The sequence below is a fragment of the Elgaria multicarinata genome, chromosome 5 (genome assembly GCF_023053635.1).
Source record: "Elgaria multicarinata webbii isolate HBS135686 ecotype San Diego chromosome 5, rElgMul1.1.pri, whole genome shotgun sequence".
NCBI classification, from domain to species: Eukaryota; Metazoa; Chordata; class Lepidosauria; order Squamata; family Anguidae; genus Elgaria; species Elgaria multicarinata.
Window position 1 is genome coordinate 99,192,335 of NC_086175.1, and position 22,446 is coordinate 99,214,780.

Consider the following 22,446-nt stretch of genomic DNA (forward strand, 5'->3'; position numbering starts at 1 on the left):
AAAACTGAAATCATTATTTTCCAGAGTAAAGATTAAAACACACACACACACACAAGATGTGTGTGTGTGTAGAGTGGAGGTGGGGTTATGAAAACCCACCAAAACCCAGAACATTTGAGAACTACAAGTTCAATCGCAGCTTTTAAAGCTCAGCTAAAAACTTTTCTTTTTCCTAAAGCTTTTAAAACTTGATTTTGTTCTGACTTTTATACTGTTAGTTTTACTCTATGCTGTGCCTGTTTGGTGCATTCTCTTCCCCTTCTTACTGTTTTATTAGAATGTAAGCCTATCCGGCAGGGTCTTGCTATTTTGTTTTACTCTGTACAGCACCATGTACATTGATGGCGCTATATAAATAATAATAATAATAACAACAACAACAACAAAATACTCTTTATATTTTTGCAAAAAGAACAAGAATGATTGTGAAGGACATGGGGTTTTGCATGTTTGAAATGTACTGGGTCTTTAAGTATATGGGCTTTTAATTGTATTATTCTTTCTGCTGTGTATCTGTTCTGGTATGTGTTGTGTAGTCACAATGGTATGTTAAGTGGAGGTGGGAGTCCGGGACTCTAGGCGCCAAGACTCCAAGGTAAGATTGGACCTTGCACCTGCAGGTTATCTCCCTAGTCGTTAAGATAATTGGGTTCAGTGTGAGAGAGAGGGCAAAGCCTCCTCCAAGAAGGGAGCGGCGTTAATAGTCAAACTGAGTTAGAGGTTGGTTCAGCGGGGTCATGAGGCCCTATAGCCACAAGGGGATAAAAAGGGGCATCCTACCTAGGAGGGGGTCTTCTCTTAGGGGTTTGGAGGAAGAACATCAAAAGCCACCTAGAATGGTTGCTTGGAGTAAGCTAGAGTTTTTGTTTATGTTTTAGAGGTCTGGTTTTCCTGAGACAAGGCTGGCCGCTTTTATGGCTAGGGGAGGGCTATCTGTTTGTCAGTTTTAAATGGAGCGTTGTGTATTTGTGCCTTCTCCTTTTGTAATCTACCCTTTAATTTCTTTCCCTTACTTTCCTTCCCTTTATATCCCTCTTCCCTGTCATGCATGCTACCTTAGGCCAAAGCCTTACATGTTAGTGTTAGCGGATTTATAATAAACTTGCTTTGGCCCTTACGCTGAGTGTATGTGCGTTTTATTCCTGGAATCTCTGGCTCCCCTGGTTGGTTGGTCCCGGGTCTACCTTGCAAGGAGGTCAGATTGACTCTGGCCTTCGTCTACAATGATAACAAGCAGGATTCACATCTGGAGTGTGCAAAGTAAAAAGATCTGAGCATGTGCAAAGTTTGTTTCTTTCACCATTAGGTACGAAGAGAAAGCTTCTACCTTAGAAGGCACAGATTCTGGAATAACATGAATTTATTATCTCCCTTTCATACAGAAGTCACCAAGGAACAAAGCTGGGAGTTTTAAAACCTTCCCCCTCCCTGCACAAAACTCCCCTGAAAGTATAGCAGAAAGTTTTCCCCCAGCAGCAAGTGACTAATACTTTCCCTTTTAAAATAGGAAGTCTCAGAATCTTCCTGGCATAGGAGCAGGACTGTGCACATTCATTAATCATAAGAAGCATCTGACTACCAAAATCACAAATGTGAATTGTAAGCCTATTGTAAGCCTATGCGGCAGGGTCTTGCTATTTACTGTGTTATCTGTACAGCACCATGTACATTGATGGTGCTATATAAATAAATAAATAAATAAATAATAATAATAATAAGTGAATGAATTAAGACATGGTACACCTTGAATAATAAATGGTTAAACAAGGGCTCTTGCTTTTTCCTTAACAAAAAGGAAAAAATAAAAGATAAGCAGCTTCTGTTTTTAGCCTACTAAAACAGGGTGGCCTGTTTGATTTCTCCCCGCCCAGCCTACATTCATTTAACGTCACAAGTTAAAGAGGATTATCACATAGGGGAAAATCGTGTTTCCTTACCGTCGCTTGTCTGCCCTCGCTTGTGTCCCTCATTACTTCCTCTTTCCATTTGAAGGAGAAAGAGGAAGTGAACAAAGACCATGTGGCACATTCAGGGGGGTGTTTTTATTGTACCGCTTTTCCTGCACACAGCAGATTGTGGCACGTTGTTTTTTTTTAAAGTCAGATTAAAAGGGTTCTATTTTGCAATGGAAAAACAAGCGCGAGTGGGAGGCGCAGGGGAAGCGGACATCATCTAAAAGACGTGTGCACATCCCTAAGTGGGCAATAGCAAGTGTGCAATAAAATGCTCATCTGATGAACCTCTATGAATCATGTTATAGTAAGGGACAATAATTGGCCCAAGGCCAACCAGTAAGTAGGGATGTGAACCTGGCTGTCTTTAAGAGTTCAACATGCTAACCAATACATCAAGCTGGATCCCTCCCCACAATAACTAAATCCTGTGATAGAGGCCTTAGCATCAACACTATCACACAAGTGCTGTTTTAGGAAGGAGCAGGTGGTCACTCTCTTGCTCATCACCACCTACTGAGAGGTGCAATTGCTGTCTAAATTTTGAGCAGTGAGGGAGAAGTGAAAGGGGGTGACCACACTGACATGTTTCCCCCAGATTTCTCACTGGTTGTCTTAGCAAGGCCAGGCAGTGTAAATCAGGCAGGTGGAAATCCTACAAGGAAGACAAAATAGTTTGTCAGCCACAATCCTTAAGATTTCATAAAGTGTGGTTCAGTGCACCATATGTCCAGAGGCAAAATGGGAGGAGGAACAGCTTAATTTGTGATGCCTTTGTGTGCTTTGGATGGGCATGGAAGGAAAGATGAAACACAGAGATTCTACAATAGCTTCATCTGTCCCTAAGATACTCACTTGAATCTTTCCAATTTATGAATGGGGTAGAGAAGGCTCAGGCAATCATAGAAAATATAAACATGCTGTGTGTGTATATAATCAAGGACATTCTGCAAACTGACAAATGTCCCACATAATTCAGAAAACATCTTTATTCAGTTACATCAAGACAAATTACTCCCAAATGCAAATTTTCAAAAATTGTAGCATGCAGGGTATTTTTTTTTTTAGAAAACCAACATTAAAAAAGTATTATACTTAGATTAAGTCCACTGCAAATGACATTTTCATTTTCTCCTGACTGAGCAAATTACAATTATCCAGCTTGTAATCATATTGCCTTTGTGTATTATGGTGACAACACTTCATAGATGGAAATGTATACAAAAAATTAATTCTTAAGAGCACTTTCTCTCAGTCCTTCTCCTTTTTATGAAGACATGGAAGCTTTGTGATTTATTTCAGTAAGAGCAGCATTAGATCACAAGGGTATGAAGGTCATACACAGGACTCACTCCATTTATCAATACTGGCCAATCTATCATTACCTATAGACCATATTCTCTTTCAGATTTTCTGAAGTTAAGAGAAAAGATAAAGATACACAAAATGTACTATCCTAAATATAACAAAGAGTCTTGTGGCACTTTAAAAACTAACAAATTTATTACAGCAAGAAGCAAATGCCAGAAAAAAACTCCTGATTAGTACATTAGAGCACACACAGTTATAAGGCTGCTTACCGGACAATGAAAAACTATAGAAACACATTTTAATGCACTATTAAAATAGAAATCAATGTTTGCCAGAGTGGGGCCAGTGCCTCCATGATTTTTTTTTTAAATATATGTATGTGTCGGGGGGGGGGGGGGAAAGGGGAGAGTGTTAGAGAGAAAAATACCTGCATCAGCACACTACCATGAATTGCACCATTGTTTACTGGGTTAAGAACATCTCTTTGGCCCCTTTGCCAGTTGCATGGAAGCAGGAAGAAAACCAGCAGTATATCACAATTCCCTTTTCCAACTTTACTATGAAATGGTAAAAGCAGTTGGGTTGGGGCCTTTGGACACATAGGTGGCAGCTAAGCAGTAGCAGTAGCTGCAGAACTGGCAAAAATATACTTTTTCCACCTTATTGTTTTATCCATTTAACTCAGGCTTTAAAAAAATAGAAAGATGATATATGAATCAAACACATCACTCTCTTTCTCTCTCTCTCTCACACACACACACTATAACATCATGCTTTAAGAATCCAGTGACAGCTCAAAAGGAACCAATTAAGAATTACTTTGTTTTGTTAATTTGAACATTCTAACAGCTTACTTTTCCTTCCTCCTGGCAAAAGCAGTAATACTTTTCCTTTTGGTTTAGTCTATACAAACAAGTTACACATAACTTTGCAGAAGCTAACCAAAGCCTCATACCTATTGTTATAGGCATGCAAAGTGTATCAAACAGAACGCTGTTGAGTATGGCAAAGTTGAGAAAAGTTACACTATATTTGCACAAAGCCACATTTTAGTTGTTACATGTAGACATAGCACACAAGCAAAACAAACCCTTGTATTAAAAACATGGATTCAGCCAAAAGCTCCTTTGTGCATATGGTTTTTCAAGCTCCACTGCCATAAATCTTGAGTGGGCAACCTCTGGCCCGCAGAGGTTATCCATCTGGCCCACTGGGGCTTGAGCTCCCTCTGTGGGCCCTCCTCAAGCCTGGAAGCAACAGGGGGCTTTAGGAGCCAGAGAGAGGATTCCCCTTGGTATCCCTGATCAAAGAGATTGGGGAAGCTGCAATTCTACACTCACCTGGCACTTGCAGGAGCTCCTTCGCTCATCCTCTGCTTCCCCCAGGTAGAGACGGTGAGGGACAAGCGAAGCCAGGCAGAGGAGATAAGAAGCTTCACCTACCCCACATCCTCTCCCCAATGGCATGACCACACCCCCTTTTAGGTCATTCGGCCTGCGAAGGGCTGGGTGGGGTGTCATCCACTACCACCACCCCGCACCAAATTTCAGTTGACTCCCCACCCCCTCCCAGCATAGATAGACATTACAATAATTCTGAAGTTGTTGGAAAATGTGATTTTCCTGTGGAATCACCTCTTATGGCACTTACAAGTCTGATTGTCTTCCTGACATTCAAACAGCATGTTGCAGCCAAATCTAGCCAATCATTCATATACACGACATCATAGCAGAGAAACAGTAATTCCCATATAAATACAAACTCATGACTCCTTTTAGCTTCACAATGTTTTAGACACAGCAGAGATTTTCTTTAAAATCATACTGTATTTATTTTAATACTCTATCACTGTTTGTACTGAATGGACCCAAAATAGTTCTCTACAATTCCCCAAGTCTCCAAAATGCTGCATCTTTCAACTCCTACTAATTTCTATGGGATGGAAGACAGATTTTATCAAGCCAAATAAAGGCACAATCCTATGTATGTTTAGACCGGGAAGCGGGGGCGGGGGGAATGGCCTACAACATCCGGCATGGCTGACTGGAACATGCTGGAAGTTGCAGGCTTTTGTTTGACTAAACATGTAAAGGATTACACCCTAGAAGGCAAATGTGCCCTTGTTCATCATCAAAATATACAGATATTATCCTTACAAAGACAATTGTACAAAGTACCAAAAAAAAAAAAAGGCAAAATTAAGCTTAAGTCCCATTTATTTCAAAGTTTAAGAACACTCCTAAACTAATTCTCTCATTCAAATCAATGGGTCCTTTGTGTGAATTTTACCTAATGTTTTTAGGCCTCTCTCTCCAGCACAGAATAGGCATTTAACAAATTAAATACTTGTTTGCATAACAAACTTCAGTAGTGCATTGGTCTTGTGTTGCTTTTGCGTACATGGAATAATTTCATATTTGGGATTGGGAATGGACTATAATGAAGACATATCAAGAAAGCAATACTAGTAACTCCAAGACATTTTAAAATGGGAGAAAAAGACTAAAAAAGTATTTGCTCAAATATAAAAAAATGCAGTAGGTAACATGGAGAATAGCAGCTAAGTGTCCAAGACCTCTTAAGCAATTCCTCAATTAAACCCATTTTTCTTCATCTTTCTTTTTCAAAATGCAAGACCACAGCATAAATTCTTGCATTCCAAAATACAAGAGTGGTAAACTTAAAGGTTGGGATTCAAGTGTTAAGCCTTTTTACAAATGCCTATCCATATATATCGTAAAGTAATTTCTCCACGGCAATTTCTATAATTGATTCATTGATCTATAGGCAGTCTATAACCTTGATTTTTTTACTTAAACAATGTTGGATGTCAAGTCACCAATCATCACATCTAAATGTTCCAAAACTTCATGAATATAAAATACTTATTTATTAGTGACAGCAACTACACATGATTAATATTGAAAACATTATTAATTGGAAACCAGTGGGTGAGGGGAACATAGTGGCTACTCTCCTGATAGCTACAACTGGAAGTAGGAGGACCTACAACTCTCCATGATTGCAAGAAATCCCAAGACCCATGAGTCACAGTAATGTAGCAGGGTAGTTTGCTTAGGGGCCAATCCTCCTTTAGCAGTGAGCAATTACAACCACTGGCCTCTCTTATGTCCCTGCTATTTCAGAGGAGACCGTTTGAGCAGACAATGTCAGCAACCAAGACAATTTCTTGATGTATGTTCAAGCCCCTGTCTTAAACTTCAGTTGTTACAGCACCACGAGAGGCTAGTACCAGAATAAATGGAGTAGAACCCATGCAAGACTAATAGCCATATAACTCTGACTCACTTGACTTTAAAAGAAAACTCTCCCACTGTTATTTAAGGAATTTGCCAGAGTGAACTTGTACAGCTAAAAGAAGATCAAGTCAGATTTGTGACTCTTGGAATGCAGTGCTAGAGGCTGATGACAAATACTTCCTAGCCTTTGAAATCTCCTAGCAGGTTCTGCTGCATCGTATTTATAGAAGCTTTTGTTTAATGCTGGAAAATCGAGATTATAGTCAAAACTGCATCATAATGACTGTCCTTTATGATAAAGGCCTGGGCTGTGTGAAACTCGGCAGCCAAATTTGGAAAAAGCATGTTGTATGTATTGGGAAGTGGACTATTTTGTCTTTCCTTAAAACAAGATGATTTGTACAGGTAAGCAAGACTGGCAAATAAAATATCCAAGCTATGGCTTAGTACCTGAGTTTAAGCATATGTTTTTGAGCTGTTGGTCAAAACACATTGGGCTGGATCGAGATTTAGGCATGTGCAACTGGACTGCTGGAAGTGCGCCACAGCCCACTCCATTCAGCAGAGGAGCCGGGTACTCTGTGCAGCATGTTCAGGAGCCACTGTGAGAAGGAGTGGACAGGGATGCCCACTTCCACCAGCCCAGTCGCATGCACCTAAATCTGGATATAAACCAATATTTTTTCTGTGTATGTCCTGTCTGCCTATATCCTTCAAGTTACAAGTATTCTCGACTATTTGAATGTCTCTCTATAGTTTATTAAAATGAGGATTATAATAAGCAGGTATGCTTTGTCTTCTGGGAGAAAAGAAGTGCTTAGTTCAACTAAGGTAATAGGAAAAGTAGTTAGAATCTTCAAAATTATATTTCATAGAAACCTGACTGTTCAAATCGCATAAAAATTAAGTGCATCATGTTCATCATAGTGAACCTTACTTGTTACAGTTTAACACAATGTCAGTCAAAGGTTAAAAGATTAGCAGATTAGCAAAACTGTTCTAACAGCAAAAGAGCACAAGCTTGAAAAATGTATAGAAAATGTGTATAAATAACAAAAAGCGTTAACGTGGCTTTTCTAATTTTTTCAACAAGTATGTGCCTGCTACACAGATACGCTAACAGGAAGTGTCTGGAATGAAGAATCAAAGTCTGTCTGTCTTCCTTCTTTCATTTCTTCATTCAAATTGCACATTTCTGGGGCGTGACCAATTCCATCTTGTTCTGAGGTAAGCACCACTTGAGAGCCTGACACAGCATCGCGTAAGATATCCTGGTCTTCTGACGAAACAGCCGTATGGGGCCTGCTGCTTTCTGTTTCATTGCTGCAATTTGTCTTGTCATCGGCCTGATCTAGCTGCTCAACTGATTTTAAATACTGCTGGAGAAGACTACCGTCCTGATCACTGTTGAAGCTCTCCTTATCATATTCCCCATAGTCCAGTTGGACCTCCTCAGCTTCCGAAGGAGAACCTTTGCATCGTCTGACCGTTTCCAAAGTATTCCCTAGAGAGCTCTCATTGCCTTCTGCCAAATTTTCTTCAGACCCTTGCGATTCATGAAGGCAGTTTTGATCAGTCACACAGGAATGGAAGCCCGAGTCAGGAAATTCTGGTAAATATTTCCGATGACAAGCCTCAGCAGCTGAAATTGACCAGGTTGAACTATCAACAGGAGAATATATTTTATTTGGTCTAGATGACTCAGTAGGTAAGTTGACAGGGCCCAAAACGCTTGATGTAGGAATTACATGTTGACCGATAGTAGTTAGATGTGGGTTTACTGAAAGCTGCCACTCCTGGAGGACTCTAACCTGCAGAGACCACAAAAGGTAAGTGTTATAATTTCACTGAAAGAGACATAACACCTTGTCAAACATGCAATTTCATCAATAAGTTCAGTATCCATCCAGGAAATGTTTCCTGTGACGTGCCCCTTGGTCAGGCCTACTATACATATATCTCCATTTTCCCTAGTGTGTCTTGACTTACTGATACAAACTCGTAAAATGATTTAAGGATAAGATTTTTACCTGGTCCCAAAGGAATTTCACAGCTTCCTCTTGCACAAGTCTTTGAAGCTTCTCTTCATCTTTTTCTTTTTTTAATCTATAAATGGTAACCATATATGTGTGTAAGCTTTAAAACTGTTCAAATCCATTTACCAAAACATATTTGCTGTGATCTTCTATTTATTTCAGAACCAATTGATGGACTCTTGTCCTACATTTGCAAGAGTAGATGAAAGTGAATATTATCCTTAAAATGATATCACTTTCACCATGTATTAATGAAATGTATCAATGTTTATACCAATTGTTCTAATAATAATAAGCAAAAACCTTTTTTCCCCTAGGGTTAGTAAAAATGAAGGCTCTTCTTTTTGTACATTAAACATCAAAGTAATTTACACTGAAGAATAATATCTTCTGTTACTTCTGAAACTCATGTGCTCTTCCAGTTTTCTTTCACCTTACTCCAAACAGAGATTTAGAGAAAAAACAAGAAGAGATAAATCCTTATCAACTGAAGAGGATACAACAGCTATATTCTGCTACTGTCCTAGCAATTCTGTTGGATTCAGGATCTGTCTTCCATTGATGGAAGTGCTCAGCTTCACCTGATTTTTGGGAATCCCAGCTCACCTTATTCAGCAAAGTTCCCAGACCCTCTGTGTAGCATTTCCAGGAGGCTGGAGAGGCTGCTATGGGGAGGACGGGAGGGGATGTCTCTTTCTGCTAGTGCAACTTGCACATGCCTAAATCTGGATCCAACCCATTGTTAGATAAGTTAGGGTTTATATCTAACCACAAACTGTAGCAAATGCCACAAACTATCATTTTTATGGCATTACGTTAATCTTGAATATGGCTGCCAACTTACTTTTTTACTTCTTCAGTTAAATGCATAATATGATTCTGCATTCTGCTGAGTCGAATTTCATAGCGCACTTCCTTGGCTCTGGGATGGTAGTTCCTTGTGTAAAAACCTCTCCAAAGGGCTTGGATCTTGGTGGCTGCTCTGTTTGTTTCTCCAAGCACGTCTTGCTTTTGGATTAAAGTAGCAGATGCATCAGCAGACAGTTCTTCTAGAGATTTGGTTGGAGAAACTGTTCTGATTAATTTTTCTTCAGGTGTTTCTGATTGCTTGAGGTCTTCAAAGGATGTCTGACAACTGCTAATTCCAGCAGACAGAGTAATAGTGGGTTCTAATAAACTAGAAGCGGATAATATTTCTTCCTGTTGAGTTTCCACCACAATCTCTGCTGACTTGATGGTATACTCTCCAAGAACCATAGATGTATTTTCTATGGTTTCATCTTGCTTATTACCCTCAAGATCAGCACCCTCCATGTCTTCTATATCAATACAAATTCCACGAAGCCTCAGTTCTGCAGCAGTAGGAGACACTGGAGAGAGCCCTGAAGCCACAGGCATAAAAGTAGACTCTGAGGATAGGAGACTACTGTTCAACTTGTCTTCATCAGTTTGTATATCATCCAGATAAAGATCCTTAGAAGTACTTCTTTCAGCTTGCACTGAGGCCAGACAAACATTCTTAACTGCATAGGAATGGTCATCATTGGGTTTTGTCATAACCCAGGTATTCTTCTTGATAACAGGTTCTGGAAAAGGAGAATAAGAGAGAACTAGGCAACAATACTTTATGTTAGGGGTGGGCAACTTCATCAGGTCCAGGAGCTAATTTCCACCGCTCGGACATGCCTGGGGGCTGCATCCCTGCTTCCACATTACCAGAATTCAGAAGTGCAGCAGGATGTCTGAGTCAGAAAAGCCCCAAATTTAGCTTGTTTTAAAACTACATTTGGCTCTTTTCATCATCTGTTGCGTTGTGCCACTGAAATTTGGTGACAGGGCAGCAGGCAGTGGGGGCCACACTAAAAGTCTTGGGAGCTGCATGTATTGGCTACAGCAGCTTCATGTTATTTGTGTTGTGCTGAACACTAATTAAGTAAACCAATATGACTTATGTACCTCCCATGTACATATCAGGGACCCCTTCAGAGCAGTATTGAATTTCCCCTTCCCTGTGAGCCATCAACTTACCCTAACCCTGTTACCATCAATGATGGCCCATCCAATAATGACATCTGACTGAGGGCCAGGGGGCCCATAGAGGAGAGGAGAGGAGAGGAGAGGAGAGGAAAGGCCTCAATTCCACCTGCTGGGTGTGTGTGTCATCCTTTGCATATGAGCAATGTATCGTACTGAATATTCATAAAAGTCTGTTCCCAACATCCCATCATCCCACTTCACTATGTCTGATAGGCAGTAGGCTTGATTAAAAGATGGAAGACACCAAGGAATAGGTTTAGACCCCACCTCAGTAGTACTATCAAGTGCTCCCCCTTGTACTTTACCCCACATAAATGAATAGCTGCCATGCACTCCTGTAGAGAAAAGAAAACCTCTACCATTGTGGTGTGGGTGCCCTCCACCATCAAAACTAGCTGGCTTGGCCCTCACTGACAGGGCTATTATAGGATAGTGCCTTGCCTCTCTATGCACAGAAAACCCGACGTGCCCTTGCCATGTACAAATACTCCACACCTATCCCACCCACCATAAATCTATAGAAAATAAAATGGGATTTAAGTTTTTAAAAACTAACACATAATAGTCAGTATTGAAAACCCTTTCTTAAATGCTCAAAACCTTTCATGTATATTATCTCAAGTAATCCACATAAGAAACCTAAAAGGAAGACCAGTGTTGTTATCCCCACATTATAGTTGGGGGCTGAAAATAAAAGATAACAGCTCGTGCCCCACTGCATTCACGGCTGAACTGGGAATTCCAGCTCACACTCTCAGCCTCTAGGCTACACCAGCTCTAGTATCACAAGCACAGAGCTAGAGTGATTACAAGTTCTGTACCTAGAAATACTACCAAAAGATAACCTACAATGGGCAGCCTGGAACCAAACAACTGGATCTAAAAGTAGTAAACAAGTTACAGAACCTACAGTTATCTTGTGCTTCTTTTTCAATAGATCAAATTGTGGGAAGAATCACAACAAAGCAGCAAGAAATCAAATGCCGGTCTTCCATTCACAGTGCAAACCAGTGATTACCCAACACAAGATACCAGAACTATAAAAAGTCAATTCCAGCAAACCAGGGAGCAGTGCACTTTGCAGTTTCTGCATTGGTTGGGAATAACGGAAGAGAAATCCATCTCTAGGAAAATGCTGCTATTCCCTAAAACGGAAGAGCTACAACTGTTCCACTTACCCAATGAAGCAATGTTTGACTACAGTAGCAGGGACAGCCTGCTGCCTAGTCATGTTTTGCCTATTCCACATTATATACCAACTGATCAGTAGCCCAGAGGTCCAGCCATCAGAATCCCTTCCACAGCTTCGACTCCCTCTTTCCCTCTGCTAGTTTCTTTCTACCACAACACAATGTAGAGCCACAGCCTCTCTCTCCCCTAAATTCCTGTTCTTTCTTATCTTGACCCAAGTCAATGGAAATACTGACCGCCATTTTAATGAACCACAGCTCCCATCACCAGGACCAGTATGAAAGCACGATGGGCATGATCTTACCACTTTCAGTCATTATTTGTGGCCCGTGGACAGGGCTGTTTGGCTCACTGGTAGCAGGCAGCCCTTTATGCAGAGTTGAGGATACAGGTTGCTCATCAGCTTGGCTTTGGTACATCAGTTGCCTCTGATGCAACCTAAAGACAAAATTTGTTTTGCTTTGTTCACATAAAACACTGAAGCAGAGTGGCTCTAAGAACCATCCGATGTTTTAATAGTAGAAAAATTAGCAAGTATGCATAAGATACTTTATACAAGCCAGTTCCCTTGAACAGGAAAAAAGACAACTCAAAGGAATTAGGGCTGGTGGTGTCTGAAGCTGTCAAAATTAAACAGATTATTCTTTCACTGCTTTTACCACAGAAAACAATTCCCTGTTTTATTAAAATTTACCCACTGGTAAAAGTAGATTACCAGTGCTTATGCACTGACCTTTGTTTATGTAGTATTTTTTCTAGTTTGGCATCCTCTGCCGTTTGGAGCCCAAGCATAGTAGTAAGAGGGCAAACACTGGCCAGATACTGTACTAACTGAATGTGCTGGCCTGGTCGAAACGATCTCCCCTTTCCTTGACTGTAAAGCCATTCTGCTTTCAAGCTACAAGGAAGAAGTGAAAAGTCATCATCTGGGCCGCACTTACTTTTCATGTTACACGTTTCCGAAATGCTTTTCTACAAAAAATACACAAAGCACCGTACAATAAAATAAGAAACAAACAAACAAAAAACAAATCCGGAAGAAATAGATCACAATTCAGAAGCAACAGCAGTGAAATGTTTAATGTAGGAATATTATGACAAACTAGGAAAAAGCCATAGTTCTCGAGGAGACCATTAACTCTCAGGTCACATCCAGCAGGGCTTCAGGCAACATATTGAAGTCCCAGAGGACTAAAGGAGTCTGGGAAACTTCTATAACAAGCAGAGATCCCCTCTGTGAATCCATAAATCATAGAATCATAGAATAGCAGAGTTGGAAGGGGCCTACAAGGCCATCGAGTCCAACCCCCTGCTCAATGCAGCTGGACACGCTGTTGTTCTACAGCTGGACACGCTGTTGTTGTAGTAGTACTAGTAATCAGAACCATCATCACAGCAGATGCTGAAATGTCCAAAGGAACTGGAAATGTGATCAATTTTAACAAAAACATGAACATGCAAAATAGTATGCTACTTCAGTTTATACAAATTCATTAACCACGTTATTAATTTTCTTACCTTTCTTTCTGAGAAATCACATAGCCATCAAGGACTTTAAGACTGAGACACCAACTGACAATATATGGCCGATAATCAAACCCTGGGATGGAAGGTGTGGCCATCACACAGGGGTTGTTCATAATTGATAATTGCTCCAGGTCAGGAAGGAAAGCCAAGAAAGAAATCTGAAAAGCAAACAATAGTTTTGCTGATCGATTGGAATGTTTCAGCATTCAGCAATTGAATTCTGTGGACTAAACAACAGCATAGCACACTGAAGTCACATTTTATTTGACTTCTTTTCATTCACAGGCCTTTTTAAAATTTCCTCTACATCTCAAAATTTTCCAGACATATAAAGGAGTGAGATCTTTTCAGTTATTAGCTTCACCATAACAGAAATGAAATTCCTAATATTTCTGTCAGTTACTATTATTCTAACTGGCCCAGAAGTCAGATGAAAAACACAGAAAGCTACACTCATGGCTCTCATTCTCCTGGTCTTTAACTCTTTAAAGATAGAAGAGAACTAAAAGCAGTTGTCCTCTAGGATCCGACGGCACTCTGGTTTGCACTGTAACTCTTCTGCTTCTGGGCTGGCCTGTCCTGTCCCTATTTTCTTCCCTCTCTTCTGCTGATTCTCCTTTCCCTTTGCTTTCTGTTCATGGCTCTGCTAATCTGCTTTTTTTCCCCATTGTTCCTCAGAAGCCCTTCTGTACAAATGCTATTTTATGTTTATGTATTATGTTTCTTTATTTTTGTTAACTGTTGTAAAAGTTAATAAAAAGAATTTTTTTAAAAAAAGAGAAGCCCTTCTGGACGCAGTTGTGAGAGCAACATCCCTGATCTAGTCCAATTTGCTGTCCTAAGTATCTAAAATATTCTTGACAAATACCTATCAAGACTTTTTAACCTATAAAACCAGAACTCTGCATGTTCATAATCATCTTGATGCCCCAAAGCACAAATGATGGCAAACAGTTCTTAATCAAAACATATTCACAACAACCCCATAGTTGTATTTGACCTTAGGTAGGAACCCAAAATTGGAAAGAGTTCAGAATTCCAGTGTGAGACACCAGCAACCCTGGTTTATAGTTCAAACTGACAGCATCATTTGCCATAGGTGAAGGGCATTCAAATATTTGGATAGTTAAGAGGATCTAAAAGAAAGTTCTATTTAAATACAGTTTCATAAGAACATCCAATGAATTCAAATAATTAGAAGATCCAGATATTTAGCATTCCACTTGGCTCTGGCAGAGGGAAAGAAAAGGAGGCATGGCCCAGTACACTGGCTTGGCTGGGATCAACTGCTATTTGATGGAGGGAAATTGGGACAGCACAGCTCACTCCATTGATGGCTGAGAGAATAGGTACTTCTCTACTCCGCCATGTATCTTCTTTTAGCTGCCATTCCAAATGGCCCTGCAGAAGATGGCAACTAAAATGATCAAGGGGCTCGAGTAAGTCCCCTATGAGGGAAGGTTACAACACCTGGGATTGCTTAGCTTGGGGGGAAAAGGAGGGTAAGGGGAGACCTGATAGAGGTGTACAAAATTATGCATGGTGTCTCTCATCCCACGAAGCTCATTAAGTGGAAAATTCAGGACACAGCGCATAGTTAAACAATGGAATTTGATCCAAGATGTAGTGATGGCCACAAAGTTGGCTTTAAAAAAGGGTTAGATCAATTCCTGGAAGAAAAGACTATCCTAATGGCTATGTGCTACTTTCAGTATCAGAGGCAGTAAGCTTTTGTACACCAGTTGCTGGAGAAAATTGCCAGGAAAGTGTGCTTGCATTTGTGTCCTGCTTGTGGGTTCCTGGTCGAAAGCTGGTTGGCCACTGTGTAAACAGAATGCTGGAGTTAATGAACTCTTGGTCTGATCCAGCATGGCTCTTCTTATGTTCTTAAGGAGAGATGGAATAGTGAGGCTCATTTTATCAGTTCAGCCGAGAGACCGGCTGCCATTTGGCTCCCCTCCTACCTGAATTGTTTCTATTCAAGCTTGTCACTATAACAACTATATAACTTTAGGAAATAGTGCCCGAATTGGCTTATTTTCTAGATTGCAGGCCTGCAAACAGGGACTGCCCTTTATTTTTTTAAAAATAATTGTACAGCAAGTAGTGCATTTTAGATGCTTTACAAATGATAATAATTATTAATAATAATGCAGGTTCAGGTTATGAAATTGTACCACAAAGGAAGTTATTATAATGATCTGTCCCACAGACTGCTCTTTGCCCTTCAGGAGTAATTGTTAAATTAATGATGATGTTGCTCTGAGCCAGAAATACTTTATGTATTTTCCCATGTTGCTTATGGATATAAGTAGGAAACTAAAAATGCAATGAATTAATTTTAGCTGGATAAAACAGAATTGCAAGTAAAGCAAGCATTGCCTTTCTCAAAAAGATATGTATTTATTTATTTACAAGTAATTATAAGCCCCTTAAATCTAAAGATTTTAAAGTGGCATACATAAATAATAAAACAATGAAAATAAGACCAATGCAAAGGATGTATCATTACACTTAAGATGGTAGGCTATACTACATGAGGAAGGCTTGCATAAACAGATAAGTCTAACATCCACCTAAAAATAAAAATTGTTACAGCATGTCTAATCTCAAGGGGAAGATTATTCCACATAGCAGATGCCACTACAGTAAATGCCCTGCTCTGAACAACTGTGGAGTAGGAAGTCTAACTTAGGTTGCAATCCTATATACATTTACCTAGGAATAAGTCACATAGAACTCCATGGGACTTATCTCCCAGTAGATGTGCATAGAATTGCAACTACTCAATTTGGATGAAAAATGTTATTCTTACCTCATTCAAGTCTCTGATTTCATTTTCTGCCAATGAAAGAATAGCCAGACCTTGAGGTAAACATGCAGGTGCTGTACGCAATGAAGTTATGATGTTTCCATGCAGCAACAGAGTCTTGAAAGACAGCAGAAGGGGAGGAAAATGCAACGTATAGATAATTGTTTTAATAAAATATGTTATTGGCTTTGATATTTTTTATCAAAGGCTGCTAGTCATGATGGCTCTATGTTAACTCCAATATGCCTATATATAGCAGTTGCTAGTGAACACCAATGGAATGGTACTATTACACTCATGCTGTACTCGTGGTTTTCCACAGGCAGCTGGTTCACCTGGCCACTGTGTAAACTGAATGCTGGACTAGATGGATCCTTGGTCTCATCAAGCATAGCTCTTCTGATGTTCTTATGATCCAACCAATTTTTCAAAAATATTCGTAGCTGGGAAAGCTAGCATTACAATTAAATGAGCTTTACGGTACAAACCTATTAATCTCCTCAGAAGAAAATCCCACTGAGTTCAATGGGACTTACTCCAAGGTAAGTGTGTATTGGATTGTCGTTTTAATGAAGAACAGCAATCTCATCCACAAAAATAATCCAATCCACAACAACCAAAGAATATTCACCTTTAAAGATAAAAGCTTGGAGATATCTCCTATTTGGGATACATTGTTGTCTGACAAATCAAGATGTTGAAGAGATGTACAGCCATTGATCTGGTCTATAGTCTACAGGAAGAGAAGATATTTTTCAGTATGAAACTTAATAAAATTATTATGTGTGCTTTTCTGAAAGGACCATCTATAGAACAAGACTGCTTCACCTATACATCTTTCTTGCAAAATTTAACACCATCTTAATCTAGTACAGAACTATTCAATTGCGGCATTCCGCGAGCATCAAGTTTCTACTGTTAGTGGAAATTCCTTTTCATCCTTGAACAAATGTCAAATCAACTACTCTGAATCCCCTTCTGCAAGGCATTCCAACTTCATTAGGCTAGGTGTTGCTTGCGCTACTTGTGCCAATTGTCCTGCTAATAGTTGTGCAACCACTAGCGGAACAATGGCAGGCCTTGCGATAAGATAATCCATTTGGTGGTATAAATTCCACACTACAAAATAAAAAAAAATCTGTCACCCAAAAATGGAATTAAGTAGCAAATGATGGGATGATGATAGATTGTAGACAGGTTGTGCTACTTTAAGGGGGTAGACAGAAGTATCTACTAGTTGATCTTTGGGTGTTTTACAATTGCTGTGCAGGTTTTTCTGATTCCCAATTGTTTAAAAGCAACAACAAAAACTGCCCCCCTTCTAAATCAGGGTGGCAAAATGAAGAGGGTGGTGAAGAGAAACCAGTAGTGGATGTTTGTGTGGAAGGACAATGAGTTCAGTTCTGATACTTGAAACAAATCCTTAGTCTGAGCCATGTGCTCAAAGGCAACTCATTCCTTAATACTATTGATGTATGTTTCCCCTGAGCCACTAGTTTGCAGCTGACTCCAAGTGGTGACCTTGAGGTTCTAATAAAACACAAAACTAGATCCTGGAAGCCTGAAGTCTGCCCATGTCTTCTTTAAGAGAATTAAAGAATTTAGGTTTTTTTTTTAAGTAGAGCTAGAAGAAGAAATTGTCAGGGTTGGATTTTCATTGTCCAGATGTTTGAGGCAACCAGAGCTGAGGCAAGTCTTGAGGAAGATTGCATCAGGCTAAGTCATTGCATCAGCCAGTGTCAAGGGTTAATTGACAGCTGGGGTATGGTGTGATTGATTGATTGATTCATGTGATCTGCTGAATCTGTACTTAAAGAGTGTCTGTAGAGTATGTTTTTTCTCTCCTGTGTGATGTATTTCTAAATGTGCTGTGTTTCGTGAGTATTGCATATATGTCTTGATCCTGTAAATATCTATCTCAAAGTAAAGTTATATTCGTGTTTGCTAAACTTGCTGCAAGTGTATTATTCCTAATCCTGTGGAGCATCCGCTAAAAAACTGCTATTTACAGGCTTTGCTTTGCAATCCCTTGTTTGCAATCCCTGACAGAAATTTCAATTATCTTAAATAGGAGCAGATTAGATCTATCATAATAATGTGTTTGGCAATTACCTAGTTACTTTTACATTCTAGGGGGGAGGGGGGGAAATCTTAGTAAAGTTTACCTTTAAGTTATTTCCTGCCAGATTCAGCCATTCCAACTGCACCAGATCCTTCAAACCCTCTACATAGCCAATACTGTTGTGAGGCAAGTTTAATACTCGAAGCTGAGTCAGTTTTGCTATACCAATCATCCGCACTAACCGATTGTTGGCTACTGACAACTACAAGGTAACAAAACAATAATAAATGCCTTATTTAGTAAACAGCACTCAACACAGCAATGATTTTATAAGACCTTGATTTTACTTGAATACTGTTTTCATGTTTTCCCAATACTCATGAGACCATTAAGGACAGTGACTCATACACAGGATACCAGATGCCTGCATGGTCTCATAGGTTGAGCTGCATTCCTGCAACCTGTAAATTCAGGCTCTGCATTTATTGGGTGCCTTACCAAGGGGCAAAGCTTTATCTCGGTTACAAAAGGCAAACAGATCTCTCTAGCCAAATGTGGCAACACGTTGGATCAATAAAAAAGCAGGGGACTCTTGGCCTGGAAACAGTGGAGGCAGAGCAGACCTGAGAATTGTGCTAGGAAAGAGAAGCAATAGGAGAAGCCAATTGAACCCAGAGTTATTTTTTGATCTCAGACTGACCAGCATGAAGGATGCCCAAGCACAAGAATGAACAATTGTTGTCTAAACTCAAGGGCATTTACAGGGTTCAAAACAAAGGGTACAAAGGACTTGATGGATCAGAGGCTGGATCCAGGATTGGCCAAAACAATGAACAATACTTTGACGCTGGAGAATGAAAAGAAAGCTCAGGGACGTTTGACATCTAGCTGTCTATACAGGGCCACCACAGTAAAGTAGGAGGCAGTTAGCTACTAGCATTCAAAACGAAATAGTTCATTAAGATCATCCACATAGTATTGGAACTTGTGGGCTTGTCTAAGCAGTTAAACTGCTTCAGTGTTGGACCAAATTTACCGCTAAGACTCTGGATTAGTCAATTGAAAGATACTCTTGTGGGCTTGTCAGTTGGGAGGTGGCATGGCAATCAGGCATGCATTTTCATGCTGCCATAGTTACAGGGAGCAACTCCCTTTAGTCTGATCAATGAAGGAACCATGTATACAGAATTAATGTTTTCCAAGATTTTTCCTGCAACTGTAAAGCAGGGATAATGTATTTATTTATTTATTTATAACATTTTTATACCGCCCAATAGCCGAAGCTCTCTGGGCGGTTCACAATGTAATAAGCATAGCATATTTATTAGGGATGTGCTCCGTTTCTCCTCGAACCGGAGAAGCAGGAGCGGAGCGGGGGGCTTCGCCTACCCTTAAGGCGGAGGCGAAGGGGATTGGGGGACCCGCGGAGCAGATTGAGGTGAAGGCAGATCCTTTGCCTCGATCCAGAGCTCCGCCAAAAAGGTAAGTGGGGTTTACTTGGCTCTGCCGCCGCCCATGCGGCGACGGTGGCAGAGCCAGGTAAGGGACCAAGGGGGAGGGGGGTCTTACCTGAGTCTGTCCGCGGTCCCGCGGCTGCTTCAATTGAGCCCGAGGACTCAACCAGGAAGACTAGGCAACTGCGGCCTAGTCTTCCTGTTGGGTCCTTGGGCTCAATTGAAGCAGCCGCGGGACCGCGGACGGACGCAGGTAAGGGAGAGGAGGGAGGGGGGTTTACCTGGCCCTGCTGCTGCCGCCGCCGCCGCCCGTGCAGCGACGGCGGCAGAGCCAGGTAAGGGACCAAGGGGGAGGGGGGTCTTACCTGAGTCCGTCGCGGCCCATCCCAGCTTCACTAGAGCCCGCGGCTCAACCAGGAAGTGTAGGCCGCAATCGGGGCCTACACTTCCTGGTTGAGCCGCGGGCTCTAGTGAAGCTGGGATGGGCCGCGACGGACACAGGTAAGTGGGAGGGGGGGCCTTACCTGACGCAACTCCCCGCCACTGCGGAGCTCCGATTCGGAGCCGAAGCTTCACAGTGGAGCGGAGTGGCCCCCAGGCGGATCGAGGCGGGGCGGAGCGGGCCTGATCTGCAATTTGCGGATCGGCTGGGAAGAGGATTGGGGGGTCCGTGCACACCCCTAATATTTATATCATAGATGTATGCAACTAACCTGCATCAGGTTCCTGCAGTTCTCCAGGTGTTCCAATTTAATTAACTGGTTTTTATCCAAAATCAAAGTATGTGCATCTGCATCGCAGGATAATGTTGGCCCTAATTTCTGTAAACCCTGCCCTGACCAATTAATTAACGAACCTACGGAAACAAAAATTAAAAAGGTATAAACATAGCAAATTCAGGAAGAAAGGTACACAGACTTGGTAAATTTTATTTTTTTCTTATGTTTGGGATAAGATTTAAGCGAACATCCATGTTGAACAGTATCTTTAATAATAATGTCAAAATATTCTAATGTTTAAAGTTGTTGTGAAGTTGTATAGCCTGCACTATATTCCCAATAATACAGAATAGGAATAAGGTGAGAGTTTTACCTTTAAGCCGCCTTAAGTGCCACTGATGTGTCAAGCCTGCCTTGAAGCTACATTTTCTAACTCTATAAAACCATACCCCTAATCCCAGCTGTCTGGGGATGCCTCTTGTCACTCAGTGCTGAGGACAGAGAAGCTACATGAATGCACTCTATCGCCAATACTATTTTATAACTTCCAGAGGGTAGCCATGTTATTCTACTGAAGTAAAAACAACCTAGAGCCATGTGACAGCTGAAAGACTAACACATTTATACTGGCATATACTTTCATGGACTATAGTCTGCTTCATCAAATAAATGGAGTATTAAGGAAAATCTCAGATTTTTCTACAGTTAAATGGGGGTGGCAGGGAAGAATTTATAATCCATCCCCCATCCACATATATATTGAATAAAAACCCGAAACTCTCCATAATACTCCATCTATCTCATGAAGCAGACTATAGTCCATGAAAGCATATGCATTTATGGGCTAAATGTCCAAGCATAAATGTATTAGTGCATAATCCTATGCATGTTTAGTCAGAAAAACATCCTACAACTCCCAGCATTCCCCAGCCAGCCATGCTGGATAAGGATCGCTGGAAGATGTAGGACTTTCCCCCCTCTAAACATGCATAGGATTGCACCCTTGAAACTTTAAGCTGCTGTAAGATTCTTTGCTTTGTTAGAATGAATGATTTTGTTCTGACTTTTATACTGCCTGCTTGGTGCATTCTCTTCCCCTCCTTATTGTTTTATTATGACTTTATTAGAATGTAAGCCTATGCGGCAGGGTCCTGCTATTTATTGTTTTACTCTGTACAGCACCATGTACATTGATGGTGCTATATAAATAATAATAATAATAATGAATGCTCCACTACTCAGCTTTGATATTCAATGCACAAATAAACTAACTAATGTAATTGAAGAGCCTGAGCATTAGCAAATTCCCTATGACAGAACCTAGTACCAGAACAGATTTCAGAATACTAGCTCGACAATCAGAATGAATGATACCACCCTCACCCCCACCCCCACCCCCACCCCATTGTCTTATGTGTTTATATGGCCGACTGCACCTGTCATCAGACATCCATTTTAAGTGCATGTAGAGAGAGAGGCCGCAGAGGAAGAAAGGTTTGGAGACAAAGCGGACTCGCTTTCTTTTCACTAGATGTTCGTACCAATGAAAGGACAACCGAAAGGCTCAGGCCAACTAAAATGCGTTATGCCCATTCTTCCCCGAAAGAAGAGGGCCAGCCGCTGGGCCCTCTGGGATTTATAGTCCAATCCTGATATTAACTTAAGACATCAACCAGATGCATTGCAATACAGACTACAACCCCCATAAAGCCCCGCGCGGCACCCCCATAACAGTCAAAGATAATTATCGGTTAACCAGCTACCCTAATTTGCCTACAACTCTCCCCCACTCCCGCCTCGGACTGTAACTACTGAGAACCCATTCCCGCCCCCCGGGTTTTCCCTACCGCCCATTGTTGCCTTGGCCGTCTCAGTCTTCCTCGCTGATGTCCCTGCAACTGCCGCTGCTGCTGCCGCCGCCGCCGCCGCCATACTTCCCGCTTGCTCACAACGCTAGGCAACGGAGCTAGCGCTGAACGTTGATTGGACGGTCGAAACCACTTGAAAAAAAAATTTTTTTAGATATTTTACATGAAAATATGAGGATTTTGGGGAGTCCTGGCGTCACGAATAACGATTTTTACG

The 22,446-nt window shown here is 40.9% G+C and overlaps 1 protein-coding gene across 1 annotated transcript; it reads right to left on the reverse strand.

The window, feature by feature from the left end:
* Positions 1 to 4,808: 4,808 nt before the first annotated feature.
* CEP97 (centrosomal protein 97) lies at positions 4,809 to 22,260 on the reverse strand. The gene is made up of 11 exons (XM_063126871.1): positions 22,209 to 22,260; positions 20,356 to 20,498; positions 18,292 to 18,450; positions 16,758 to 16,859; positions 16,130 to 16,243; positions 13,306 to 13,472; positions 12,521 to 12,685; positions 12,092 to 12,225; positions 9,404 to 10,145; positions 8,554 to 8,629; positions 4,809 to 8,334 (listed from the first exon to the last, which is right to left on the reverse strand). Exons 1-11 carry the CDS (start codon positions 22,213 to 22,215, stop codon positions 7,627 to 7,629), a joined length of 2,517 nt encoding a protein of 838 aa, XP_062982941.1. The 5' UTR covers positions 22,216 to 22,260; the 3' UTR covers positions 4,809 to 7,626.
* Positions 22,261 to 22,446: the final 186 nt, after the last annotated feature.